At 39.4% G+C, this 24,728-nt stretch overlaps 1 protein-coding gene across 2 annotated transcripts in view; it reads right to left on the bottom strand.

Annotated features, from left to right (window-relative positions):
- REEP3 (receptor accessory protein 3) overlaps positions 1-24,728 on the bottom strand; it is a 94,138-nt gene that overhangs the window by 11,383 nt on the left and 58,027 nt on the right. The window contains exons 3-6 of one of the 2 annotated variants that reach the window (XR_005833244.1): positions 14,441-14,517; positions 11,973-12,093; positions 11,631-11,741; positions 1,271-1,473 (exon numbers count right to left, since the gene is read on the bottom strand). Coding sequence is in view for 1 of the 2 variants with exons in the window: in XM_040624466.1 (XP_040480400.1) it covers positions 1,326-1,473; positions 11,631-11,741; positions 11,973-12,093; positions 14,441-14,517 (457 nt within the window). In the remaining variant the exon portion in view is untranslated. The remainder of the gene's footprint in view (positions 1-1,270; positions 1,474-11,630; positions 11,742-11,972; positions 12,094-14,440; positions 14,518-24,728) is intronic. The other variant, XM_040624466.1, reaches the window with a different exon arrangement.

Raw genomic sequence — 24,728 nt, forward strand, 5'->3', positions numbered from 1 at the left:
AGAGAGAGAGAAAACAAGCAGGCGGTGCGGTAGGTAGAGGGTGACGCTGACTCCCCGCTGAGCAGGGAGCCCGATGTGGGGCTCGATCCCAGGACCCTGGGATGATGACCTGAGCCGAAGGCAGATGCTTAACTGACAGAGCCACCCAGGGGCCCCCATTCTTAGCCAATTCTAAAGTATAATTATTAATAAACTACTGATAAAGGATTCAGATAACTGGTCCCAATCAAGCAAAATATACACAGTAGCCCCCATAATCAAAATCAGTATACATAATTTTTAAATGTATATTAAGAAAATGCCTATATTAGAAACTACTTTTACACTGTTAACATATTAAGGATAACGGTTCAAAGTTCAACAGTTCTCATTCTCAAAGACATTACTACCTTAATCAATGGCCAAGGCTTAATTTCTACCTCTAACCTAACAGCCACCCACTTGGTAAAGTTATTCATTCTCGACAGAACAGAAGAAAGTTCACTAGTTTTTCTCTATAGGAAGGAACTGTTATTTTATTTCTCAAATTGGTTTCAATATAAAGGATGATTTTTTAACCTCCCTCAAAAGAAAACTACTTAAAACAAAACATCAAATAGCCATGTACCTTATGGACTTAACGATATATTAGTAAGAAATGTCGTGAAGGTATTAATTTTCAGCTGAGCCTTGAACTAAAACTTTCTTACATGTGATAAAATGACTAAGGAGCGATGTCTTTTTATTTAGGTGTATACTTCTAAGATCGGAATAATTTACTGAAGTTTTAGAACATATCAACTCTGCCATGCTCCTAATTTACATCAGAAATACCTACAAGTTCATTCTTGAACGAGGAACTGTCATTTCCACATATTTCCCATTGCAGTAATCCTATTTACAAACTGAATCATCCTTTGTCAACCACTTCAAACTTTTTATCTTGTGAGTCAATATCCTTATTTGTTCATGGCATTTTCAGTAAAGAGTGTTTAGCTATAAAACTCCCTAGATGTCACTACACGGTTTGAGTTGAAAGAGGACTGATCACAGGTCTGAACTGGTGTCGGTGGTGGGGAGCTGGGGGGAGCCACACCGAAGGCGTCTAAAAAGTCATGGCCGCACAAGAGGCTCCTGTTACTTTCTCAGTTGGATTATCTCTAGAGTCAACAAAAGGCAAGCACCAACTCTATTTAGAGAACATTGCGAGAATTAAGTGTAAATTCACAAACATCAGTGTAAATCGTGCCTACTCAAATTCAGAGTTACCATGTATTATTTTGGTACCCACCTGGACTCAAAATTCCAATTGTGAAAGAAAAATATATCAAAACAAACAAGCACACCTGCTGAGTCACCGGAGACTGATTTACTTTTCTTTTTTGTTTCTTGTAAAGGTTGGAATGGTCTTTGTCCCACAGGCTCATCGCCTTGGATAGCTGTTAGATCATGCATACTAAAACTTCGTAAACGTTCGGTTATTGCTCCTTGGCTCTATTTAACAGAGAAGTGATAGATCCAAGAGAGGAAAAGAAAACACACATTAAAATATTTCATATGCTTACATTTAAATTTCTCCCAACATTTTATCATGAGGCTGACTGATTTTATTATGAAACTTTATTATGAAACTGATTTATTATGAAACAGAAAAGTTGAAAGCACAGCAAACAGCCTTAGATTGTTTATAGTTTGCTCTATTTTCTTTACCACACATCTACCATCTATCCATCCATCAACCCATTTTTAAAATGCATTTCAAAGTAAGTTCTAGACATCAGTACATTGCATTCCCAAACATTTCAGCTTTGTAATTTGTTTTAAATGTAAAAAAAATGTATGATGAGCTTATCCTCCGAGTAGACGGCATCCATTATTTTGCTCTCTCCTAAAACGGGCACTTTGGGGCTTATGATTTAGAAGTTTTTAAAATAAAAGACATACTGCTTAATTTCTTTTTTAGTTTTTATTTATTTTTTTTGAGAGATTAAGAGTGTGTGTGTGGGGGGGGAGGGGCAGAGGGAGAGGGAGGGGGAAAGAATCTCAAGCAGACTCCCCTCCCCGCTGAGCACAGAGCCCGATGTGGGCTAGATCTCACAAGCCTGAGATCGTGACGTGAGCCAAAACCAAGAACTGGTAGCTTAAGAGACTGAACCACCCAGGCACCCCAAAGACATACTGTTTTAAAGAAAAGCTAAATTAGGAGTGGTAATGACTCTACTTAGTACAAGGTAAAAATAAATAAATAAATAAATAAATAAATAAATAAATAAATAAAAGCCAAAGAATCTTGGATACAAAGTGATAGTTAATGAATTCACTACCTGGCAAGGCATATCTACTACTATGCAATTGGACTTTAAGTCAGTTTACTTATTTATTTATTTATTGATTTTAAAGATTTTATTTACTTATTTGAGAGAGAGAGAATGAGCAGGGGAAGGGCAGAGGGAGAGGGAGAAGCAGATTCCTGCTGAGTGCGGGCCTGGATGCGGGCCAATCCTAGGACCTCGAGATCATGACCTGAGTGGAACTCAGATGATTAAGCGACTGAGCCACCCAGGTACCGCCGACTTTAAGTCATTTTAAAGCCTTAGCAATATGATAGACACTGGGTACATGTGGGTATTGAAATTTAAATAAACTAAAATAAAAAATTGAGTTTCTCAATTGCACATTTCAAATGCTCAACAGCCACACGTGGCTTGTGGCTATCGTACTGGATAGCACAGATGGAGAACATTTCCATCACTGTAGAAAGTCCAATAATTTTCATCACTGCCCAGTCTGAAAGGGACATTTCTGAACTTTACAGACCTAACTACATTTCTTTCCCAAATATAAAGGGGAAAAATAATTTCTAAATTTACCCACTTCAAAAATTTGCATAGCATACAGATGACTCATTTCTTATTTATAGCTGTTTTAAAAATATTCTTCTAAAGGTTTTTTTACTCTTTATTATTTCTTCTCACACATGTGAATTTATGGCTGCCTCTAGTTAGAATTTTACCGTAGAAACTCATCCCTAATGGTGCCTCTTTCAATTTCCAGATTTCAAAGCCTGAGGCACTATAAACATTTGGACATTACTACATTTTATGCTGAAAAAAGATCTTGATTCAGCTATTCTGAGTTAGTGATATCACATAATGTCAAAATGCCATTTCTATACCCCACTTAATTGGGTTCCACATGTCTTTAAACATTCTTGTCATAGTTGAATCCATTACACTTTCTTCCTCTTGATCAGATACCATTTTTTTTTTTTAAAGATTTTATTTATTTATGTGACAGAGAGACAGCCAGCGAGAGAGGGAACACAGCAGGGAAGTGGGAGAGGAAGAAGCAGGCTCCCAGCCGAGGAGCCCGATGTGGGACTCGATCCGGAACACCAAGATCATGCCCTGAGCCGAAGGCAGAGGCTTAACGACTGCGCCACCCAGGCGCCCCGATCAGATACCATTTTAAAGAGATGGGGGCAGAAGACATCAGAGATGCACTAGAAGGAAGTGACCAGCGCACATCTGAGGAGAAGACCCTTTGTTTTCTCAGAACTGTCATTCTCTTTATCACACCTTTGTATTTCTGTGCTCCCTCCCAGCAACTCTTGACTTTTTACCTCCTGCCAAACATGACAACCGGCATACACATCTGGGACACCTGCTCCCTGGCTCAGGTGCAATTTCCAAGGTGGGCTGTGACTGCCAAACCCTCCCACTCAAGAAGGAACGTCTCAGAACGCAAGTAAGTCAAACTGCCACCGAATCAATCCAGCACTATATCATCCACAGACTTCGGTATCTTTAACGGGTATCATCCGCTAATTGCTTAGAGCATACGTCACAGATGAACTCACACATTCCCTTTAGTTCCACAGTTGTGCTGTGTATATTCTGTCTCCAGAGAAGGAATTTCAGAAATTAAAGGAGAGTGACTAATTTTAGGCTTCTTCTCTTCTCCTAGTGTACTGACTGGTATGGCACTGATAGTGAGCGCATAGTAAGTAAACTAAATGTTCTTTTGATGCCTCTTCTTTTTCATTGCCTTTGACTGCTGGACAGTTCTCCACAGACACTGGACTGCAGGAGCAGAGGCTGGGCAGAGAACTGCAGGTACAGTCACGGGTTCACACAGGTAGACCACGCCGTCCACCAGGCGTTTGCTTCACGCTGATTAAAGGTGAGCAATGACCAAGCTGAGGTATCTGGATTTTAACAGAGCTCCTGGTAACCAACCCTATCGCCCCAAGTATTATCAATACCCTCAAGGCTTCAAGGAAGGCCGAGTACCACAAGGAAAAGCAAAAGGGGGCTGTGTACACTCTTGGAGGACTCCCAACACTTCAACAGCCATTACCGCCTCAAAAAATGGGGTTTTCCACTGTTGATTTTCTTATGGGCCCAGAATAGAACTAATGTGGGAAGAGAGAATTAATGCAGTATTGTGAACTTCAGAAACATTACATAAATTCTAAGTCTGTAACCACTTTAAAGTGACCAATGTGACCACTTTAAAGAAGGCTAATTATAAAATAATCACACTTAAAGGCAGACCTATTCCCTCCAATTTTTGTATTTTCAACAAAAAGCCCATTAACAAAGAAATTATGTTTAAAATAAAATGTTAAGTGGAAACCTTCCCCCCGACCTCAGAATTCTTAATCATATCCACAATATGGTTGCAAGTATGTGGTATGGTTTAAGCAGACAGGGAAAATATGCAAAAATGAAAACAGTATGATGTTGAGGCAGATGGGATGGGTGATTTTATTCTTTTTCTCAACAATTGCTTTAATATTACAAAATTAGAATTATAGATAGATGGTGAATTATAGATAGATGGATGGTATAGTGAAGTTTTTGTTTTTCTAGATCTGAATACTGTTTACTATAAACTGGATGTGACTCTGATTTCCTTTCATTTCCTCCAATGCCTGGCTACAACTCTTTAAACGAACATTTTCTATTTTTACAGTGAAGTTTTAATTGTAATGTGTAAGAATTTCTGATCTATTTCCTGCTCATTTCTCCTATATCCAATCCCTTCCCATCATCAAAAGAAACACTGTTTCTCTATTTTGAGGGCACAAGTAGGGCATTATAGAGTCATTTGTCAGTAACAATGCTAAAATGTATTGAGGTTTTGTTTAAATTAATAATGCTTTATTTATTTTCTTCTATTTGGTTTCTATAATATTAAGCCAAAAGTATAAGAAAAATGCAGAAAGGTTCTAGTTCGAAGAGGAAAAGACATGTGGAAACAGCACTTTTGGCCATTAGTCAATAACGAGGAAGGGAGTTCCCATCTACGAGGTAAGTCAATATCCCAGATCTTAAATCCCATTCTCTACAGAATTGTACGAACAGGACTTATGTTAAAATTGATCCTAAAACTCGAAGAGAAAGTAACAGAAAGATTATGATGGGAACACAAAAATCAAAGTAATTAAGAACTATTTTGCAGAGTATTTTACATTACAACTGATACTAGCAGGAGTGTCCTAAACCCTTCAGGTGACTCAAAGTTCCCAGGGTTTGAATTTGGATAGACCCAGAACTCCATTTAAAACGGGAACACTTGTAGGGGCGAACTGGGTTGGGTTCAGATCCAACACATTCATGCTCTGGGCAAGATTCTTCAGCTGAGAAAAGGGACCTTGTATGTATGACTAATTCTAACTCTGTTACTCTCAAAGAATTCTGCCTTTGTTTAAATACTTCACTTCCTGGTTAAACACTATGTTAAAATTATTATATTTTGTGTTAAATAAGGGGAATTTACCATGCTTATCATCAGCATTTTAGGATAAAACTTTCAACCAGGGCGCCTGGGTAGCTCAGTCCCTTAAGCCTCCGACTGTTGATTTTGGCTCAGGTCATGATCTCAGGGTTCTGGGATTTGGAGCCCCAAGTCGAGGCTCTGTGCTCAGTGGGGAGGCTACCTGAGAATTCNTTTCTCCAAAAAAAAAAAAAAAAAAAAAAGGAATTTAAAAACATAATCAGTAGTCTTTATAATCTTACAATCTCCTACAGAGTAATTCTTACCCTACTGCGCAATAATGAATAGCCATTACGCTCTATTTCTTGTTGATCTTTGACATATCACATTAAAATGCAGATAAGGTTAGTTCCAAGTTTTTAGGGCAATCTCCTTTTCCCCTGAGGACATTTGAGAATTAATCTGATTAAGCCTAGAATGGAATTGACTGCATCTGCATTAAGTGAATAGTATATTTCAGTGGTTTTAAGATTAAAGCAACATATATTTATCAAAGGACATTTGTAACAGAGGAAAATATGAAGAAAATAAAGTCATCTGTAACCCACCATACCCAAACTGTCTATACATATTCATACATCCTTTTAGCTTTTCTGACTCATACTTTTAGATCAAGCTTTCTCAGTCTCAGCAGTATTGCTGTTTTGGGCTGGATAATTTGTTGTGGATCATGGGATGTTACGCAGCATTCCTGACTTCTACCCCCCAGACGCAAATAGCAGCACCCCTCACTGTCAGCTGTGACGACCCGAAATGTCTCCAGACGTTGCCAAATGTTCCTTTGGGGGCAAAAATCCCCTCCCCAGTGAGGACCAACCACTGTTTGAGAGCTATGAGAGGTTTCAGAAGTCAGGTTTCACCTCTTTGATTTATAGGTGAGAAAATTAATAGATCAGTGCAGATGGTCTGCCCCAAATCTCATGCATAATTAGGGCAGAATCGGGCTAGAAAATGCAGATCACGAGACTATTAGTAAATTAAATATTCATTATAACATTCTGCTTCCTTAGATTGTCGAGAAAATAGTATGACCTTTCTTTCCATTGTCTGGACAAGTGCTCTTTTTTTAAATGCATGATACAAAGCAGCTGAATATCCTCAAATCGTTTCACAAACAGAAAGCCTTTAAAGCCGACAGCAAGAGGTCAGGATTTTGACCTCCTCCTCCTCATTTTATAGTCTATTCGATTTTAGCAAGTTTACCCTTTAAGACTCTAATTTCTGTGATAACTGATTTTTTTTTTTAAACAATATCTGCTAAAGAGTTCACCAAGAAAAGGCTGCCAGACAAAATTCAGAGATGGCTAATATGACTAACAGGACTTTTCTTCCTCCGCCCTTCATCTGAGTAGTGTTGCTCATCTGTAAAAAGCCACCTGCATTTCTCATGTGAAAGCTACGGAATGTTGAACCCCCTCAGCAAAATCCTTGAAGGTCCTTCCTATGTTTATGCTTTGCTCAGCCAAAATAAACTTGTACACTGACCTTGCGAACAGATGCCTGGTAATGAGGTCATAGAACTGAGTAACATTTTCAGAAAATTGCTTTACGGTGTAATAAATGTTCTGATTAGATTCCTATTTTCATCTTTAACACGCTCAGGCGGTTCAACCTGGGAATCCTAGTCAGGGGTATTACCGATCTTTAAAGGTCACACCAAGAGTCCAATCACTTTTAGCCTGAAAGATATTTTTAACAAACTATAGGTTGTAAAAATCTTAAATTAATTCTCAAGCCTTACTATTGGCTTTCTTGACGTTTCTCCTTAAACTTGACCTATTTCCTATTTCAGTTTCAATTTACTCTCTAGTATGAAGTGTCTGGTTCAGTGATTCTTCCATCATGGTGCCTTTCTTTGACATCTCCAGAGATGAAACTAATTTCGCTTCCACGAAAATAGTCACAGTACAACTTGAGGCAAATAGTGTTAACATAATGCTACGTTCAGCATATTTAATGACTATTTCTAATGAATAGAATCCAGGACGGCTGAAGCCAAGATTCACCTGTGTTCATGCCCAGGACAGCGAGGGCTACCACACCCACGGCGATCTTGATAACAAAAGGACCACCACATCACGAACGAGAAGGAAAAGTTCCAAAATGAATTCAAATTATGGGACATGTGTCTGATTTGCAGTGGTAACTTAGATGATTCTTATGTTCTCTATTTCCTGCCTTTGAAGTGGGGAGGTGGTTTTATGATGCTAAATATATAGATAAAAACAAACAATGAATCACAAAGAAGAAATGCTTTTATAGCCTTTCTGAAGGAAAGCATCTCTGTGAGTTAATGCTTATTTTAATAATGGGAGGGCAGGGGGAAGGCTCTTAGCAACCAAAGATGAGAGACAATTTTCAGTTAGTGAAAACAGACACTCAGCCAGATAGCAGACTGTGAGAGTAGGGACTGTGTCTATCTTGCCCACGGCTGCATGCCTGGCACCTGCCATGTCGGAGGCATTAAACAAACAGATGTTGAACAAATACGCAGGATGCTAAACACTGATCACGGCAAAGGATAAAATAAAAATAAACGAGGAGAGAATGAGGATAAGATAATAGAGTGGGGCTTTCTGATTTCCCACATAGAGGGTTTGGAAGTAGTAACCGTAAGTCCAAGTAAAATAAATATCCCATGAAATGGTCACAGTGCGTAGGAAGGGGTCCCACAGAGTAGCAGGACTAGAAACGATATTTAAGTGTTAAAGTGAGGAGGAAAAATGGGATTTGTGTGATTCTCTGTTTCCCAGAACAATGTTCTAAAATGTCCATATTTTTTAAGCAATGTTTCAAGTCGAAATTTAATTTTCAGTTTTTATGCCATAGAATCATGCTGAATCATGCTTCTAAGTTTGTAAAATTCAGAAAGCATCTTGTTGGGGGGGGTATAAGACCTGTACCAGTTGACTCCTGAACAACGTGGGGGTTAGGGGCATCAACTCACTGGGGGGTAAAAAATCTGCATCTAAGTTTTGACTCCCTTGAGATTTAACTAATAGCCCACTGGTGACTGTAAGCCGCACTGGTAACAGTTGATTAACATGTGTATTATACACTGTCCTCTTACAAAAAAGTAAGCTAGAGAAAAGAAAATGTAACTGAGAAAATCTTATGGAAGAGAAAATACATATACAGTACTGTACTGTATGTATTGAAAAAAATTGGTGTATAATTGGATCCAACAAGCTGAAACCCTTATTGTTCAAGGGTCAACTGCACTTCCTTTGTGAAGTCAAATAAAGCTAAGTTTTGTAATAAAAGAAAGCAAGAAGCTTTCTTGTTTTTTGCCCGGTCCCCTTCTCCGGTCCATCCTCCTGCAGGCACCATTTTAAACCCTCTATTTTCCTGTCTGGCAGGTGAGGAGTTTCTTTCTCTTCCACCTGCTTCTCTCCTCCCCCACTTTCCTGATAGAGCAAAATCACAGTTGTTCAATCTACAGTCCGTTTTCTCATGATTGTGATGTAAATGCTGTTTGCTGCTGGGCCGAGTCAGGTTCCATTATTATATCCCCTTCTTATATAACTTTATTTTCCAGAGCTAACAATTATACCATTTTTTAGGTATTCATTTGATTAGTCGTCCTACACCCTCTCTCTTACCTTTGCCTCTAGCACATTTTTCATGGGGTGCAGTATGTCTTCTGAACGGTCGGAGCGTGTGCTGACCGGTTTAAGTACCATCCCTGCCTAGGATTAAACCTCTTAGATAGAGGTTTAATCTATCTCCCCGTACTTTTCCCTGAGACCCCTGTCCTGTCACCTGCACCCATCACATCCCATTTTGGTCAGCTGCACCCTGGACTTGCACGTTCTGCACATTCATCCTGGGAGGAAGTCCTGTCACCTTCCTTCTGTGTGGGACCCCGTCTTCTAGATCCTGTGGGTTTCCTTTTTCATGGACTAGTCCCTAATTTTGGCAGAGCACATCTACCCTGACAAAGAACGCACAGGAGGTCAATTTTGTGACTTTGCATGCCTCAAACAAAAGAAAAAAAAAAAAAAAGACTTCTAGGCTCACACAGACTGAGAGCTTGACAGTTACAGAAACCAAGGGTGAAAATCATTATGGTATCACGGATGCTCTTTGGTCTTCAAGCTTCCATTGTCACTACTGAGACATTTAATTGCCATTCTGATTCTTGATCATCTGAATGTAACATACTTTTTATCTTTGGAATCCTTAAAAATTTTTTCCTTCTTTCTGGTTTTTTGGAATATTCCAATGACCTTGCTCACAGTCGGTCTTTTTTTTCATTCGTTGTGCTGGGTACTTTGTGGGCCTTTTCAATCTAGAGATTCATGGCCTTCGGTTCTGGGAAATATCATTGTATTATTTCTTTGATAACTGCATCTGTGGTCTCTCACAGAATTCCTAGTTGTTGAATATTAGATCTCGTGGATGCTCTTTTTTAGTACATGCGGAAATCAGGCATGTATTTTCATTAAGCAAGAACTAAAAAGCAAATGAACTTCTTTTAAAATGGAAAAAAAAACAGTCCTTCAATAAGATGAAAATTTTACTATTTTAGTATTTGTTTATATCTATACTAATAAAAGAAAAAGTCTTTAAAAGCCAAGTAACAGGCAAGCTACACTTCGCTACAATGCTGATAGTTAATAATCATTAATAATAGTTGTCTTACATGGCTAGGGCTGCAGTGAGTAAGTTTCCACTTAGTTCTTAATGCAACACTTCTGGGTATATAATTTGAATATAATTTTAATTTCTAGTTCTGTTGATAATATTAATTGTACTTGAGCCAAAGATCACTCTGAAAAATTAAGGATCATTCTAGAAACCCCATTTAACATTTGACATCTTTCCACCATTGCTATTATATAGAATCACCACTTAATTAGAATATTTATTCCCATTGCATTGGTATTTTGGTTCAAGATAACCAAGTTGAAAAAGCCTAACTCAAGAGTTGGAATACTATTTATCTCAAATTTAACTTAATGGCAACAAACTCAAATTTTCACTTGAGAGAGAGAGAGAGAGACATGTGATATTAATGTTCATTGGAGTCCTACTATATTTTGGCAAGCACCGTGCTTTTGTAAATGCTCTCACAGACAGGTATATTACCCCCATTGTATACATGAAGCAACAAGTGAACACAGAGGTTAAGTAAATCACCAATAACAGTTATTTAGAAAGTCACACTCAGCATTTTCTGGATCTGAAGCCTGTTTTCTTTCCATATACTACACACCAAAATCAATTATGCTATGGTATTTAAAATAAACCACATTAAATACTACATGCAAAAAAATCCAAAAGCCATAATGCGAGTCTTCATAGAAGGCATACATTTGATAACTTCACTTGCAAAACACAACACATGACATTAGTAACTGGCTAAGTAAAATCTCACGTTTTAAGGACAGAATTTTTTCATGCCTTATTTTGAATAATCAGTTACCTCAAATTGGTTGAAGTAGGGGTGCAGGAGTAAGCCAGAAATCCTACCAAGATATTGCCATCGAGAGAGGGAGAGAGAGAGAGAAAAACACCAGAGACAGGGAAAGAAATAATGGTCATCTTTACTAGAGGTGATTTACTCAACCTTACTTTAAGGTTATAAAGTAGGAAAATTACGACAAAATGACATCTTCAGGTATGTCTTTCTGTATTAACTAGCTCTCATTTTGTGATCAATTACGACTTTCAGAATATTAAGTAGTTCTAAAAAACATGTTTAACAATTGTTTTTTAAATTATCTACTTGTTCTTTCCAGTATTACAAAAATAAGCAGAAAGCAAAATTCTGCCAAAATTTTATAATGATCTGGAATAAAAAGCCACCCTACTTTGTCCATTGGCTTTAATGTGACACTGGATAAAACACGTAACTGAACAGTTACCTTCACGGCTGCAGTGACANNAGTGGCCGCGAAAGCCAACCCCTGCCGCCCAAAGTTGACCACGGTCTCGTAGCCCCGCTCCTTGGCTTGTACAATATAGTCATCAATCTCCTGGGGAAAAACAAACTCACAGATAGAAACTTTATTTGACACTAGTGTCAAGAAGCCAAAAACGAGGACCTCCCCCCCATGAAGTGATAGTTTCACTCGTTTTACAGGACAAACCATGCGATGATGTACATTTCTAACAAACGATTTGTAGAAATATTTATATTATAATATTAATATAATAATATTATATATTACTTATATAATATATATTATATATATTATATATCTTACCCTTTCCTTGGAAGAAAGAAGTGGATGAAGGAATTTTCTATATATTAAACTTGCTCCTTTGGTATAGGGAGAGAGCAGCCACACGACAAAGGCAATCTTAAGCTCATAGTACAGGGGGAACCTAACAAGAAAAAATTTGAAAAAACTGCTGGTAAAAACTAAACTACAATGAGGAAATCTCACACGCACACACACACACACACACACACACACACAGCTTTTAAGAAAGTTCAATCGCTAAGTTAAATTTTCGCATGTCAAAGTGAGTGAGTAACGAAAGAACTATGTTTGAATTGACTTAATTTCATTAACTCTAGATGAGTTCTAACCAAAGAGGGACCTGATCGCTGCAGAGATTCAGCAACTTCTAGTGTAAGATTCTTCTGTTGAAGAGACCATAGGCAAGCTGCCAATGGACTGCAGCCATCAGGAGAGAATATTAATAGCATCTACCCAGGGCGGTGAGGGGCACCCCCGACCCTTCCGCATTTTGGTACCTGACATCTCTCCATGCACCAGGACGCAGCTTTACATGCTCCAAGGGCACAAAGTTAGCCCATGAACACATCTCCTTCTCTTTCTCAGAAGACCCCAAGAACTTTCCTTCCAATCTCATTTGGCCGGAATTGTGACGCTGGGCAGACAATCGTTCACTTGTAAGGGGAATGGAATTCCCATGTGGTACACTGGGGATTAGCGTTACCCACCCACGCCCCTTTTCCTGTGACTTTGTAGTGCTTTCTCTCCCTGTAGGCTGAGTGCACTTCCTTGAGCAATGATTGCGGGTGTAGACATGTGAATTGCTTTGGCCAACATCACGTGAGTCTGACATATCACATGCACGCGGAAGCTTTAAATGCCTATTGACTTCCTCACCCCGACACCCCCAACCTCTTGCTTTAAATTTTTGCCTTCTGCCCTGAGAACAGCTGCTTCTTCAGCTTTGGTCCTGAAAGCAGAAGACACTTAAAACTGAGCTGAGCCCAGCAAAGCTGCAGCCAACCTTTTGCCCTTAAATAACTTGAGCAAAAAATACGTGTTTGTTTTTCTAACCCACTGTGGTTAAAAGGTTTTGTCTACTGCCACAGCAAAAGTGAACTAATATACCGTAGGACTAGCATCCTTGGGCCAGGAATTATGAAGATACGTAATATCTGAACAATTCTGGGCTCTCCTGACGAGGCAGAGGGTACAGGGCAGTAAGGAATGACTGCTGTGCAGTGAACAAAGGGCCTTTGCCTGGTGCAATTACAGAGGAATTTCTGGACTTGTACTGTTCCTGGCAAACTTTTTCTACATCATTCGCTTTTTAATAATGTATATATGCTACATCTGCAATCAGGAAAAATGAGGTCTCTAAAAAGAGAACTTTGAAACTTAAGAGAACTGGCATGGTTTGAAATCTATATTCTGTCCCATAGAAGCAAATAAAAAAACCCTCCCCCAAAACTCTACACCAAACACTTAACAGTAAATGAAATGAGCTTTGGGATAGAGGAAGGACATGTTATGTTTCAAATCAGGAGAGAGATGGGTACAGACGCAGAGAAGTTCATGAATGAGGGCAGGTTGTTAAGAACATTTAAATCTGATGATGTCTCTATTGTTTTCTAGCAATCCAGTGTGACCTAGAGTGCTGTGAGAGGATGATGAGAAGAGTAAAGCCAGAAAGACAGTTTACTGAGAGAACAACAAATGATTGAAACAGATGCAGGAGGGCATGGAGATAGGGAGTAAAAGGAATGGGGAGGTTCAAACAGATACCTATATGAGCAGCTGACTGATGTTCTGGGGGGCTGCCTCTGGGAGCCCAGGTAAAGAAGTATTAAGTTTAAAGTATTAAGTTTAAAGATTTTAAAAGGAGGACTTCTCCAAGTGATGGTAAGGTTTAGATGGAAACGCACCAGTGAAATATGGCACAGGGAGATGCAAGTTGTTCCATTTGGTATTACTTCTTGGTAAAATGTTAAATCCTTGACGATATAAACATGCTTTAATTTTGTCTCAGCTACTTGGAACAAAGCAGCCAAGGAGCTGGTGGTGAGTGGGCGTCCACGTGGATGCTGACGTCCTCTGGTCTGAATGTTTGTAGTTGAGAGTTTTAAGGATGGGGAGGGAGTGCTAGAACCAGATGCTGTGGGTTTCAAAGGGGGAGTCATTTAGGAAGTGATAAAGAAAAATAGCCTGAAGTCATCGTGTGGAAAAAGGATAATGACAACCAAGTTTTTCTATTCCAAGATCCTGGGACCTGTGTGGGAGGTCGGAAGAGAGCGACACATGGGGAGAAGAACGAGCTGCCTTAATCTGAGGGGGGCCTGTAAGGAAAGTAACGTTCTTACGGGAAACCAGATGAAGAAAACGAAACACTGGATAATTAGGTAACGTGGTTACCAGCAAGAGCAGCGTAAGAGCTCAGGACACCTGACAAAGAGTCTACAGTCTGTCCCTTTCTCAGTGCTAGGACTTACCAAGCGACTGTTTGATCTGTTACTGTTTCAATCACAGTATAGAGAGCAAAAACAATCCAGTACATCATCCATCGGACCTGGAAATAATAAAAATGCTTATGAAATAACAGACTAAGATTACTTGCAACTCTGAATAATTACATATATATTTTTAGATATACAGATGCTGGATCAAATGCAGAAGGTGATGGTTTAATTCTCAACAGGTTTATTATGTCTGCGTTTCTCACATCACTACATCAAAAGTCCGGGCATATAAGACGAGAATCAAAGAATAACAAATCTCTGGTCCTGACACAATATAATGCAGGAATCCGAATGAAAGAATCAGAACAATAGGATATATTTTTCTTAAGTGGTTTCTTAAGTGGAGGAAAGTTCTTCACAAGATCTTATTTTTATCTACATGCTTCTTTATGACGACGATTAGCTATTTATTACATAATAACAGCATACTATGATATGATCACATTAAATCTTTATTAGTCTTTTAAATTTTGCATTCCGTAATTTTCAATCTATAGAAACTGTTCAGGAACCAAAGAATGATCCTGGGTTTGTTACATCCATAAGGCTAGTGACCTAGTTTGAAAGTCGGTTAGTGTTTTCTTTTCCCCAAGCTCCTGTACACCTGTAACCTCTCACAATCATTTCCTTCTTTTATCAACACCACAATGGTCATTGCAATAGAGTGAATGTTTGCGTCCTCCCCCTCAAAGTTGTATGTTGAAATCCTAACCCCAAATGTGTATTAGGAGGTGGAGCTTTTGAGAGGTGATGAGGTCACAAGGATGGAGCTTATAATTCATAAATGGAGTTAGTGTTTTCCTAAAAGGGCCTCCAAAGAGCTCTCTCATCCCTTCCACCATATGGGAACACAGAGAAAATGGCCATCTATGAACCAAGAAGTGGGTCTCACCAGACACCAGACTTGCCTTGATATTGGACTTCTAGACTCCAGAACTGTGAGAAATAAATTTCTGTTGTTTATAAGTCACCCAGTCTATGGTACTTTTATTACAGAAGTCTGAATGGACTGAGACAGTAGTTCAGGACATTTTTTTACCTCTTGCCTGGAATATAGCATCCTAACCAGTCCCTGAGACTCCAGTGTCTCTTTGTATCAGTCCTTTTCATAGAATGCTGCCTGATTAATTTTTCTTGAACTCAATTCCCCAACTATACCTTTCTACTTTACCCGAGTACAGGAACTCTCTTATCACAAGTTGGATTTTCATTAAAGATTAAAATCTCTGATCTTTTGCTCAATATTATAATAATGGCTAATACACAAAACCATGCCAACTATGGGCTAGGGACAGTACTAAGTGCATTACATATTAAATCATTTACTCGCCACAACAATACTACACGGAAGGAAACATGATTATTTCCACTATAGGTAAGGAAACAGTGACAGAGAAGTAAAATGACTTGTTCAAGGTCACTTAGCCACAATTTGAATCCAGGCTGCCTGACCCTGGATTTGGTGCTATTAATCAATTACACTATGTAGAGAAAGAATTTGTGAGGATTTGTTAATTGTGAGATCCAAGAATAACCACCACTTCCCTTGTTCTCATCCCAATGAAATGACAGAAAAAATTTAGGTCTCTATAAATAGCTAGAAAATTGACCTAACTATTTAGTTTTAATATAGAAGCTTGTTTGGGTATTCCACAGACAATAGAAACTATAATTCAAGTGGCTTTTATGGTTTTTTCTTTACATGGACAATTCAATTAAAAACAGCCATGAATAACTTTTGAAGCAATGTACCATGAAATAGAAATAATACCAATTTACTCTAATTTATAGACTCCTGAAAGCTTAAAAAATTTGCCCAAAGCAAATAATAGGGTATATTATCTATATGAGAAATACAAGGCACCTGATTAACAATTATCATCTCAAATTAAAAAAACCCCAAAACAGCCCAAATATACTTTTTAGTAAGTTTTTTTTTACTTTTTATGAGTTCTCTTTAAATCACTCACTGCTGCCAATTCCAAACTTTTGTCCAAATATGGGGATTTTCTTCCAGGCCTCACATCCTATCTACATTTTCTCCCACCCCTCCCTTTTTTAAGGAAAGTGATACTCTTTCCTGAGTTGATTCACCCGGCCCTTCTCGATCCAAACACGAAGTCAGCACTCTTCCCTTTCAGCTGTATTCAAAAGGTTAGCTTTCACCCCTAGTGACTGAAAGCCTCTCCCAAAAAGGAATGAAGAAAAAAGACTGGAAACAGAATAATGAGCTTTTCCACAGCTAGAAGGGATCTTAGAGGTGATCACAGTTTTGAAAACTATACAACCCTTTACTGAGAAAAACTGTGACAATCACAGGAGAAAAGCGCTCCCACGGGGTCTCCCATTCCACCTGCGGTGCGACGGTGGAAGAGACGCCATGAAACCCATGCGCTCCCTGGGCACAGCTTGAAGACAAATCATACAGGAAACTCTTACCGTCTTGAGGGCCAAAATAAATAAGGTGCACAAGGCCAGTGAGCTAAGAGATGGCCGGAGGAGGCACAGTCTTCCCTTCTCAATGAACAAGCGGTGGCCATCAGACCCCTCCTGTCAGTCCCCGTCCCTCTCCTTGTATGCAACACAGGGAAATCAGTGTGACTATCATCTTTCCCAGGAAAAGAGAGGTTTAAATTCGGTTGTCTGTCTCATAGAAAGTTTAGGAAACTTTCAGAAAGGTAAAATTATTTAGGTCAGTGCTTATTACTTTTCATTATTTCACTATTTTCCACCAACCTTATGATTGTGAGTTTCCAAATAGATAACCACTTCACAAGTAGTCATAAGAGGTAGTCATACCTCTTGTGGTAGTCATACCACAAGAGAGGTAATGGGGACTGTAAGATAGTGACTGGTGATACCCTGAGTGACTAGTTCTCCAATGAAGGAGAGCGGCTACACATCCCATAGATTTCAAGGGCTTATTTAGTTTCCAAATGAAGTTATTAAATTAATTTTAAAAGCCACAAAATAAAAATGCTTTAAAGAATGTAACATTTATCTCTTTATTTTTTAAAAAAGATCTTATTTATTTATTTGACAGACAGCGAGCGAGCACGTGCATGTACAAGCAGGGGGAGGCGCAAAGAGAGAAGCAGGCTCCCCGCTGAGCAGGGAGCCCAGGGCTGGGCTCGATCCCAGGACCCTGAGATCATGACCTGAGCTCAAGGCAGACGCTTAACTGACTGAGCCACTCAGGTGCCCCATGTTTATCTCTTTAAAAATCCCCATATATTTATTTAGGTTGTGGGGATATTTAGCAATGTAAAAAATTTAAAAAGGAGAAAAAGAAGAAAAAAGAAGAAGGTCATGCCATTTCAGTTAAAACACAACCAACTATCCAATTATGAAGGTATTCCTGGACATTTTCCTGGAGTATTGACAACAATTTTATATTAGCAGAACTCCATGGTATAGGAATTTGTCTTTAATGAATAAATTCCTTGATAATCTGTTCTTAAACTTACAGATTTTTTGGTTGTCCTTATCAGAAATATGGACCTTAAATTATAATAGGCAGGCAATAATAATTAAATTAATGTAATGAGTGTGTGTTATTCGTGGGAGCAACCACAAAGAAAGTTCACCTTGAAAAGATATTGCTTTCTTTTTTTCTATTAATGGATTTGGTTGGGATTTTATACCAAATGATTACTCTGCAAAGCTTTTATTAAAACTACATCTCAAGGCCACACAGCCTAGTGTTTAAGGTTTTGCTCCAAGGAAATAGTAAGAAAGAAGTCAAGGTCAAAAAGAAAAAAAAAAACAAGTCACAAAACTATAGACGTATACTTAAACATGTGATGATTAAAGATAAAATATTCTTTAGATCAAAAGAAAACAACAATAACAATGTAAAAATAAAACCGGAAATTGGTAGGAAAACAATTACACTGATAATCTTGTGAATGTATATAACCAAATATAATCACCTTTAAAATGTTATACAAAGATAAGTTAGTAACTGGTAACCTTAATAAATTACAACGACCTTTTAAGTTGCTGGAAAAAAAGGATACTGGCATCATTATTTGTTAAAAATTTACGTTCTTGGGAAAAAAAAATTTATTCTTGGGGAAGTAGAAACAAATAGTACACAGTATCTTTCTACTGGTAAAATCAGCAAACCATTGTCTAGATATCCTCACAAGAACAACAAGTAATAAGAAAACTGTACTCAACTCTTTCTTTTTTTTTTTTTTTAAAGATTTATTTATTTATTTATTCAACAGAGATAGAGACAGCCAGCGAGAGAAGGACACAGCAGGGGGAGTGGGAGATGAAGAAGCAGGCTCATAGCGGAGGAGCCTGATGTGGGGCTCGATCCCATAACGCTGGGATCATGCCCTGAGCAGAAGGCAGACGCTTAACCGCTGTGCCACCCAGGCGCCCCAAGTACTCAACTCTTTCTTAAGAAAAGACTCTCTTTGGTCCCAGGGAAATGAATTATCCAACAAGGTGAAGCTTATACTATCCTATGAGGACTAAGATGGGTGTACACACCCTACTTTTGATAAATCTTTCATATCAAACATAATTTAGACAATTCTTAAGGACTCAGGTGGCATCATTACATATAACACTGACACAACTGTAGCAAACCCTACTTACTTTGTTATGAGACTAGAAACACGAATAGGATAGCTTCTGTCCTCAAGGATTTAACATTTTACTGGGGAAAAATGAGTAAAAAACTGTGATTAAAAAAAAATGTTCTGCTGTTCTTACGACTTTAGGTGTCCTAGCTTCCAGTGTGAGTCAAGAGCACAAGAATCTGAGGAAAGCTTCCTAAAGGGACTATTTATAAAGTTGTGAGCAAGGTTCAGGAAACCCAATAAAAGGATACTGGTGTACCCTGGAGCTAGCAACAGCAGGAGCTGGCATTACTCCTAGATGTGAAGGAGGGAGGGAGGGCAGGGAAAAGTTTCCTGGAATCCAGGGAGGGCAGCTGTAAGGGGAGAGCTGTAGCCTCAGGTGGACAGTCACAGTCAACCCATGGTGGCAGGGGAGGAAGGGAGGACGCTGCGAGGACAGTACTCTGACATGTTCATCCTGCCTTCTGATCTTCTGCAAAAGCCTCACACAGGCCAAACCCAAAGGGAAGCCAGAGGTGATGCAGTCGGTATGAATCAGCCCCTGGGCCATAAGCAAGGTGGAGAAATGTGGAGGGGAAATTCCACTGGAAGGGCAAACGAAGGTCCCAGCACCACCTCGCCTGCCATCGCTTTGATCCACCCAGAACGGAAGTCTTTTCTCACCACTTCCACAGATCCCTCCCTGGCCCAGATGACCACCATCTCCTGTCCGCATGATTCCGACAGCACATCCTAACTGATTACACTGCTTTTCTGGGTCTGTTCTGCACACAGCGGTCCCAGGCTCTCCTTAAAACAGAAGCCAAATCACGCCATTCCTCTGCTCAAACCCCTCTGAGGGCTCCCATCAGAATTCTTACCATGGCCTAGAAGACCCTGTGGATCTGACACCTGCTACCTCTCTGGCCTCATCTGCTGCTCCTTGCTGCCCTGTATCACCCTGGCCCTTTTACTGTCCCTTGTGTGCGCAGATATACTCCTGCCCCAGGGCCTCGGGACATACTTTGTGTCTGTGTGTGTGTGTTTGTCTTCCCGCAGTTGTCCATGTGGATCACTTTCTCACTTGCTTTGGGTCTCTGCTCAAATATTTATCCGGGAGGTCTTTTAAAATATCGATGTCCTCCTAGCTCCCTTATCCTGACTCACTTTTCTCTTCAGAAACATACCATATATCACTGACACATCTAGCAAATGTTTACCTTTTTTTTTTTTTTTTTGGCCTTTCCCTACTAGAATGTAAACTCCAAGACGAGAAAGACTTTTATTCTGTTCACTGAATTCCCAGTGCCTGGCATCGACAGAGCTCCAGAAATACATACTGATGAGTTGCTGACTGCATATGGGCTCCTTTCTGTAAGGATTGCAAAAGGCCAGACACTTGAGGAGATGCAGCAGGATGGGTAAGCATCAACTAGCCCTTTGGGAGATCTGGTTTTAGAAGGAAAAAAAGGGAGGAATAAAAAACAGCATGAAGCAAAAAGAAAGCATGTTTATATTCTCAAGGATTGAAAATTTTACCAGCAAGATAAGAAGATTCAAATGAAGAGAAAGCAGGGATACTTAATGGAACAAGATCCCACATGAGAAAGACAAGAATTAGATTAGGAAGAAGAGTGGGCTTGAGAAAGCAGCAGAGAGGCAGGCTCCTCTGGGATGGAAGGAAAGAAAAGACTGGCTGTGTTGGGAAGAGAACCAGAGCGAGGGACCTCTGTCTTTACTTTAGAGAAGGAGGGAAGGTCATCCTTGCAGGCTGGGTGGGAGTGGGAAGGAAGGTGGGTCTGAGGACAGTAGTAAAGGTTTAGACAAGCTGTTCATCTGGATGGGAAAAGCAGCAGCCTAGGGTAGAGATGTTCTAGATTATGTGATGAAGGGAGGGCCTCAGCTTCTCTGGAGATTAGATCTAGGAGGCTGCAGTGGTCTAGGTCTAGGACAGTGAAACAAGACAGAGATGGGAAGTGACAGCTTGCTGTCCGTCAAGAGGCCTAACGGCAGAATTGTGACTGTGCAGTGGCCCAGCCAGGGCTGGTGCCTCTCAGCCCCACTTCGCAGTGTGTCCCGTTCTCCCCAGCAGAAAGTGAGGTGAGGCTTTTGAGAAGTGGGTGTATCTCCCTCACAGGATCTTCCCCCTTCCTGTGGCCCAGGAGGGCACAGAGCAGGGCAACGCTGGAAGCCATGTGCTGTAAGTGGGTAGAGTCCCAGTTCTTGAAGGATGGCATGAGAATTTGTTACCAAAATAAGACACCTAACCTGGACTGTTATATGAGAGAGAAATACATTTCTATATTCCTTCAGCCGTCGCATTTTTGTTACACATTATAATTATAGTAGACTTGCCTACCCTAACATGAAAGGTCACACTAAAGCAAGGCCTTAGTAGCAAAGGTTCTAGAATGAGGGAAGCATCAGTCCCAGTGCCATCGGCTGCCATGTGTGGCATGGTTAAGGCCCTGGTTGGTGATACTACCACAGTGATCTGAAAATGGAGAAAAGGACTACCATGTTAAGAAATTCTGGTTGAGATACCTTCAGGGGACTCTCAGAAGGATCTGGAGTATAGGAAGCATTGATGTTCTCATGCAGCAGATTGGCCAGAGAAATATTATTTTAAACTACTTTTGTGATCCCTTGGCAAATGTGGTTCTATCTGTGTGCATTTGTTCATTGTTATCTGCACTGTCAGTCTGGATGACTTCAGTGGCAATCCCCTTTTATTTTCCTTAGGCCAATAAATCAGATAAATTAGCTGGTTAGAAATATGCATAAAGGGGTGCCTGGGGGGCTCAGTCATTAAGTGTCTGCCTTCAGCTCAGGGCGTGATCCCAGGGTCCTGGGATCGAGCCCCGCATCGGGCCCTCTGCTCTGCTGGGAGCCTGTTTCTTCCTCTTCCACTCCCCCTGCTTGTGTTCCCTCTCTCGCTGGCTGTCTCTCTCTTTGTCAAATAAATAAATAAAATCTTTAAAAAAAAAGAAAAGAAACATGCATAAAGTTTAAAGTGGGTTTATTCTGAGTGGGAGGCCAAGATATCCAAAGCATACAGTACATAAAGGTCAGTGGGCATACTACTTGAAAAATGTTGTCTGATGCTCACTTTGCTTTGTTTTGTTTCCCAAGGGTATACCTGATGCCTGCTATGGTACCTGCAACAAAAGACATTCTCAAAGGTATTTATCAAAAGAATTAATGAACTGGGCTAACTTCTATACAAGACTGTCATTTCCATTCTTCCTAAATATTTGGTAATAGACCTTTTTTGAAAGTGGTCACAATGAACTGGCAGTCATATTAAAATCTTGGAACGCAGGACGCCTGGGTGGCTCAGTTATTAAGCATCTGCGTTCGGCTCAGGTCATTATCCCAGGGTCCTGGGATCGAGCCCCACGTCGGGCTCCCTGGCTCAGTGAGCCTGCTTCTTCCTCTCCCTCTGCCTGCTGGTCCCCCTGCTGTGCTCTCTCTCTGTCAAGTAAGTAAATAAAATCTTTAAAAAGAAATAATAACTAAATCTTGGAATGCTTTATGTACGATATATTTTTTGTGAGTTGAGAAATGTGAATATTTTAATTGAAAATACAATATTTATAAGAAAAAGATTCCTTAAATGAAATCTTAAAATCATTTAAATATCAAAATGAATTTATATTCCAAGAATATATACTCTTATAATTAGGCAAGTTCTTTTGGAGATTCTGGAATCATCTGTGATACAAAACCATAGTATCTAAAATTACATTCTAGTTTATATAGTACATGGATCAGATTAGCTTATTTAACAAGCCAGCACCTGCTTTATTATTACTCAAAATCCATAAGGCTTTTACAAAGCCTTAGCATTTCAGAAACCCAGACAGTCATGTGGTGGTGTTCTTAGCTTTACTCTCTCAAAGGAATTAGAGGATATTTTAAGCCTGAGTGAATACGGTAAAATGAATACACCCATAGGCTAAATTTACTATCAAAAGACCATGCTCCATTTAACAGGTATGCATTTACCTACTCTTGACTGCAAAAAAAAAAGTAGGCCTCGTTTCATGATCTTTTAACATTTTTTAAGAAAACAAGTTTTTATGATTTATATCCTTAGACAATGAAATTGACTGAAATCCCCAAACAAATAAAGCAAACAAAAAGTGAACAGCAACTGTGAAACAATCCTGCTGATTTCCATCACAGAAATTGAGAGCAGTGCACAGCCCCGAATATATAGGGGAATATCATGGTCTCACGGAAGGAGGCACATTGCTGTAGATTTATGAGTCATGGTAATAGCAGTAATGGCATATTAGTTAAAAAATACAGGGGTGCCTGGGTGGCTCAGTCAGTTGAGCATCTGGCTCTTGATCTCAGCTCAGGTCTGGATGTCAGGGTCATAAGTTCAAGCCCTGTGTTGGGCTCCACGTTGGGTGTGGAGCCTATTCAAAGAAAAAAAATTTTTTTCTTAAATTGAATCTTTATATAACTTATTCTCTCTATGCTAGGACTAGTGTAATATTATAACAACAGTGATAGTAACAGTAATGTATGTTAAAAGATGTAAGTGTATAATTATACTTCCATGATGAAAAGAAAAATTATGTGATATATTAATTTGATAAATATTACTCAGGGCCCTTTAGAAACAAAGCCCTTTCCCATGAAATAGGCATAAACGTGATTCAAGGTGTTCCTACCACCAAGAAGCTTTCATGGGAGGGATTAGTAAAAGAAGACATTAAAGGATAAGAATTGGTGATTACCAGCATAATGTCTGCTCCACCATGTAACTACTAATATTTTATTATATATTATTTATTTGCCTTGTATAAATGAAATTTCTTCTCTTCCAAAGGAAAGTCTTCCCTAATTAACTCCTCCCCCTGTAAAGGTCATATATAATCTTTGTGCGCCATCCTTTTTCTTTGTAGCATATCTGGGCAATGGTTTATGTAACATATACCCTGCTGGTTAGACTGTAACAACCAACAGGGGCAGAAACCATTGTGTTCACCATCATATTGCTGGCATCTAGCACCCCGGGTCTGGTAAAGCAAGAACAGAGGAAGACTTTTGCTTAATAGTTTCTTAATTCTGGAGGCTCAGTTAGTTAAGCGGCAGGCTTCGGCTCAGAAAATGATCCCAGGGTCCTGGGATTAAGCCCCACATCGGTCTCCCTGCTCAGCTGGGAGCCCGCTTCTGCCCCTCCCCCGGCTCCCCCCCGCCAAGTAACTCTGGACTGCAAACAGCAGTTCATAACATACAAAACAGTCTATTTTGTCAAAGTTGTTCTCAGACTTATCAGAGATTAAACAATTTTCCAACATTTCTTAATTTCAGGTTCTTTGAATCATAAAGCAATTAATGCTGGTCTTTAAGAAAAAATGAAAAATTACATATGCCTGATGATTTTAATTATAACCACACTAAGTAAATCCAGATCATAAAATACTAAAATATGCTTCACAGGAAAAAAAAAATCTTTGCTGAGTCTGAAAAGAAATAAACACTGCTGAATTTCAGACCACCCAAAGAGAACCTTATTTTCTGACCATTATTATTCACTCAAGTCAATTCACCCAAAACATTTGTTCTACACCACATTTCAGAGACAACAGAGAGACCTTCTAATATAGAAGTTTTTAGAAATAGTATAGAGTTGAAAAGATTTCTCCCATTTCATTAACATTATGCAATAA

The sequence above is a fragment of the Ursus maritimus genome, unplaced genomic scaffold, assembly GCF_017311325.1.
Source record: "Ursus maritimus isolate PB19 unplaced genomic scaffold, ASM1731132v1 scaffold_7, whole genome shotgun sequence".
In the NCBI taxonomy this organism is placed as follows: Eukaryota; Metazoa; Chordata; class Mammalia; order Carnivora; family Ursidae; genus Ursus; species Ursus maritimus.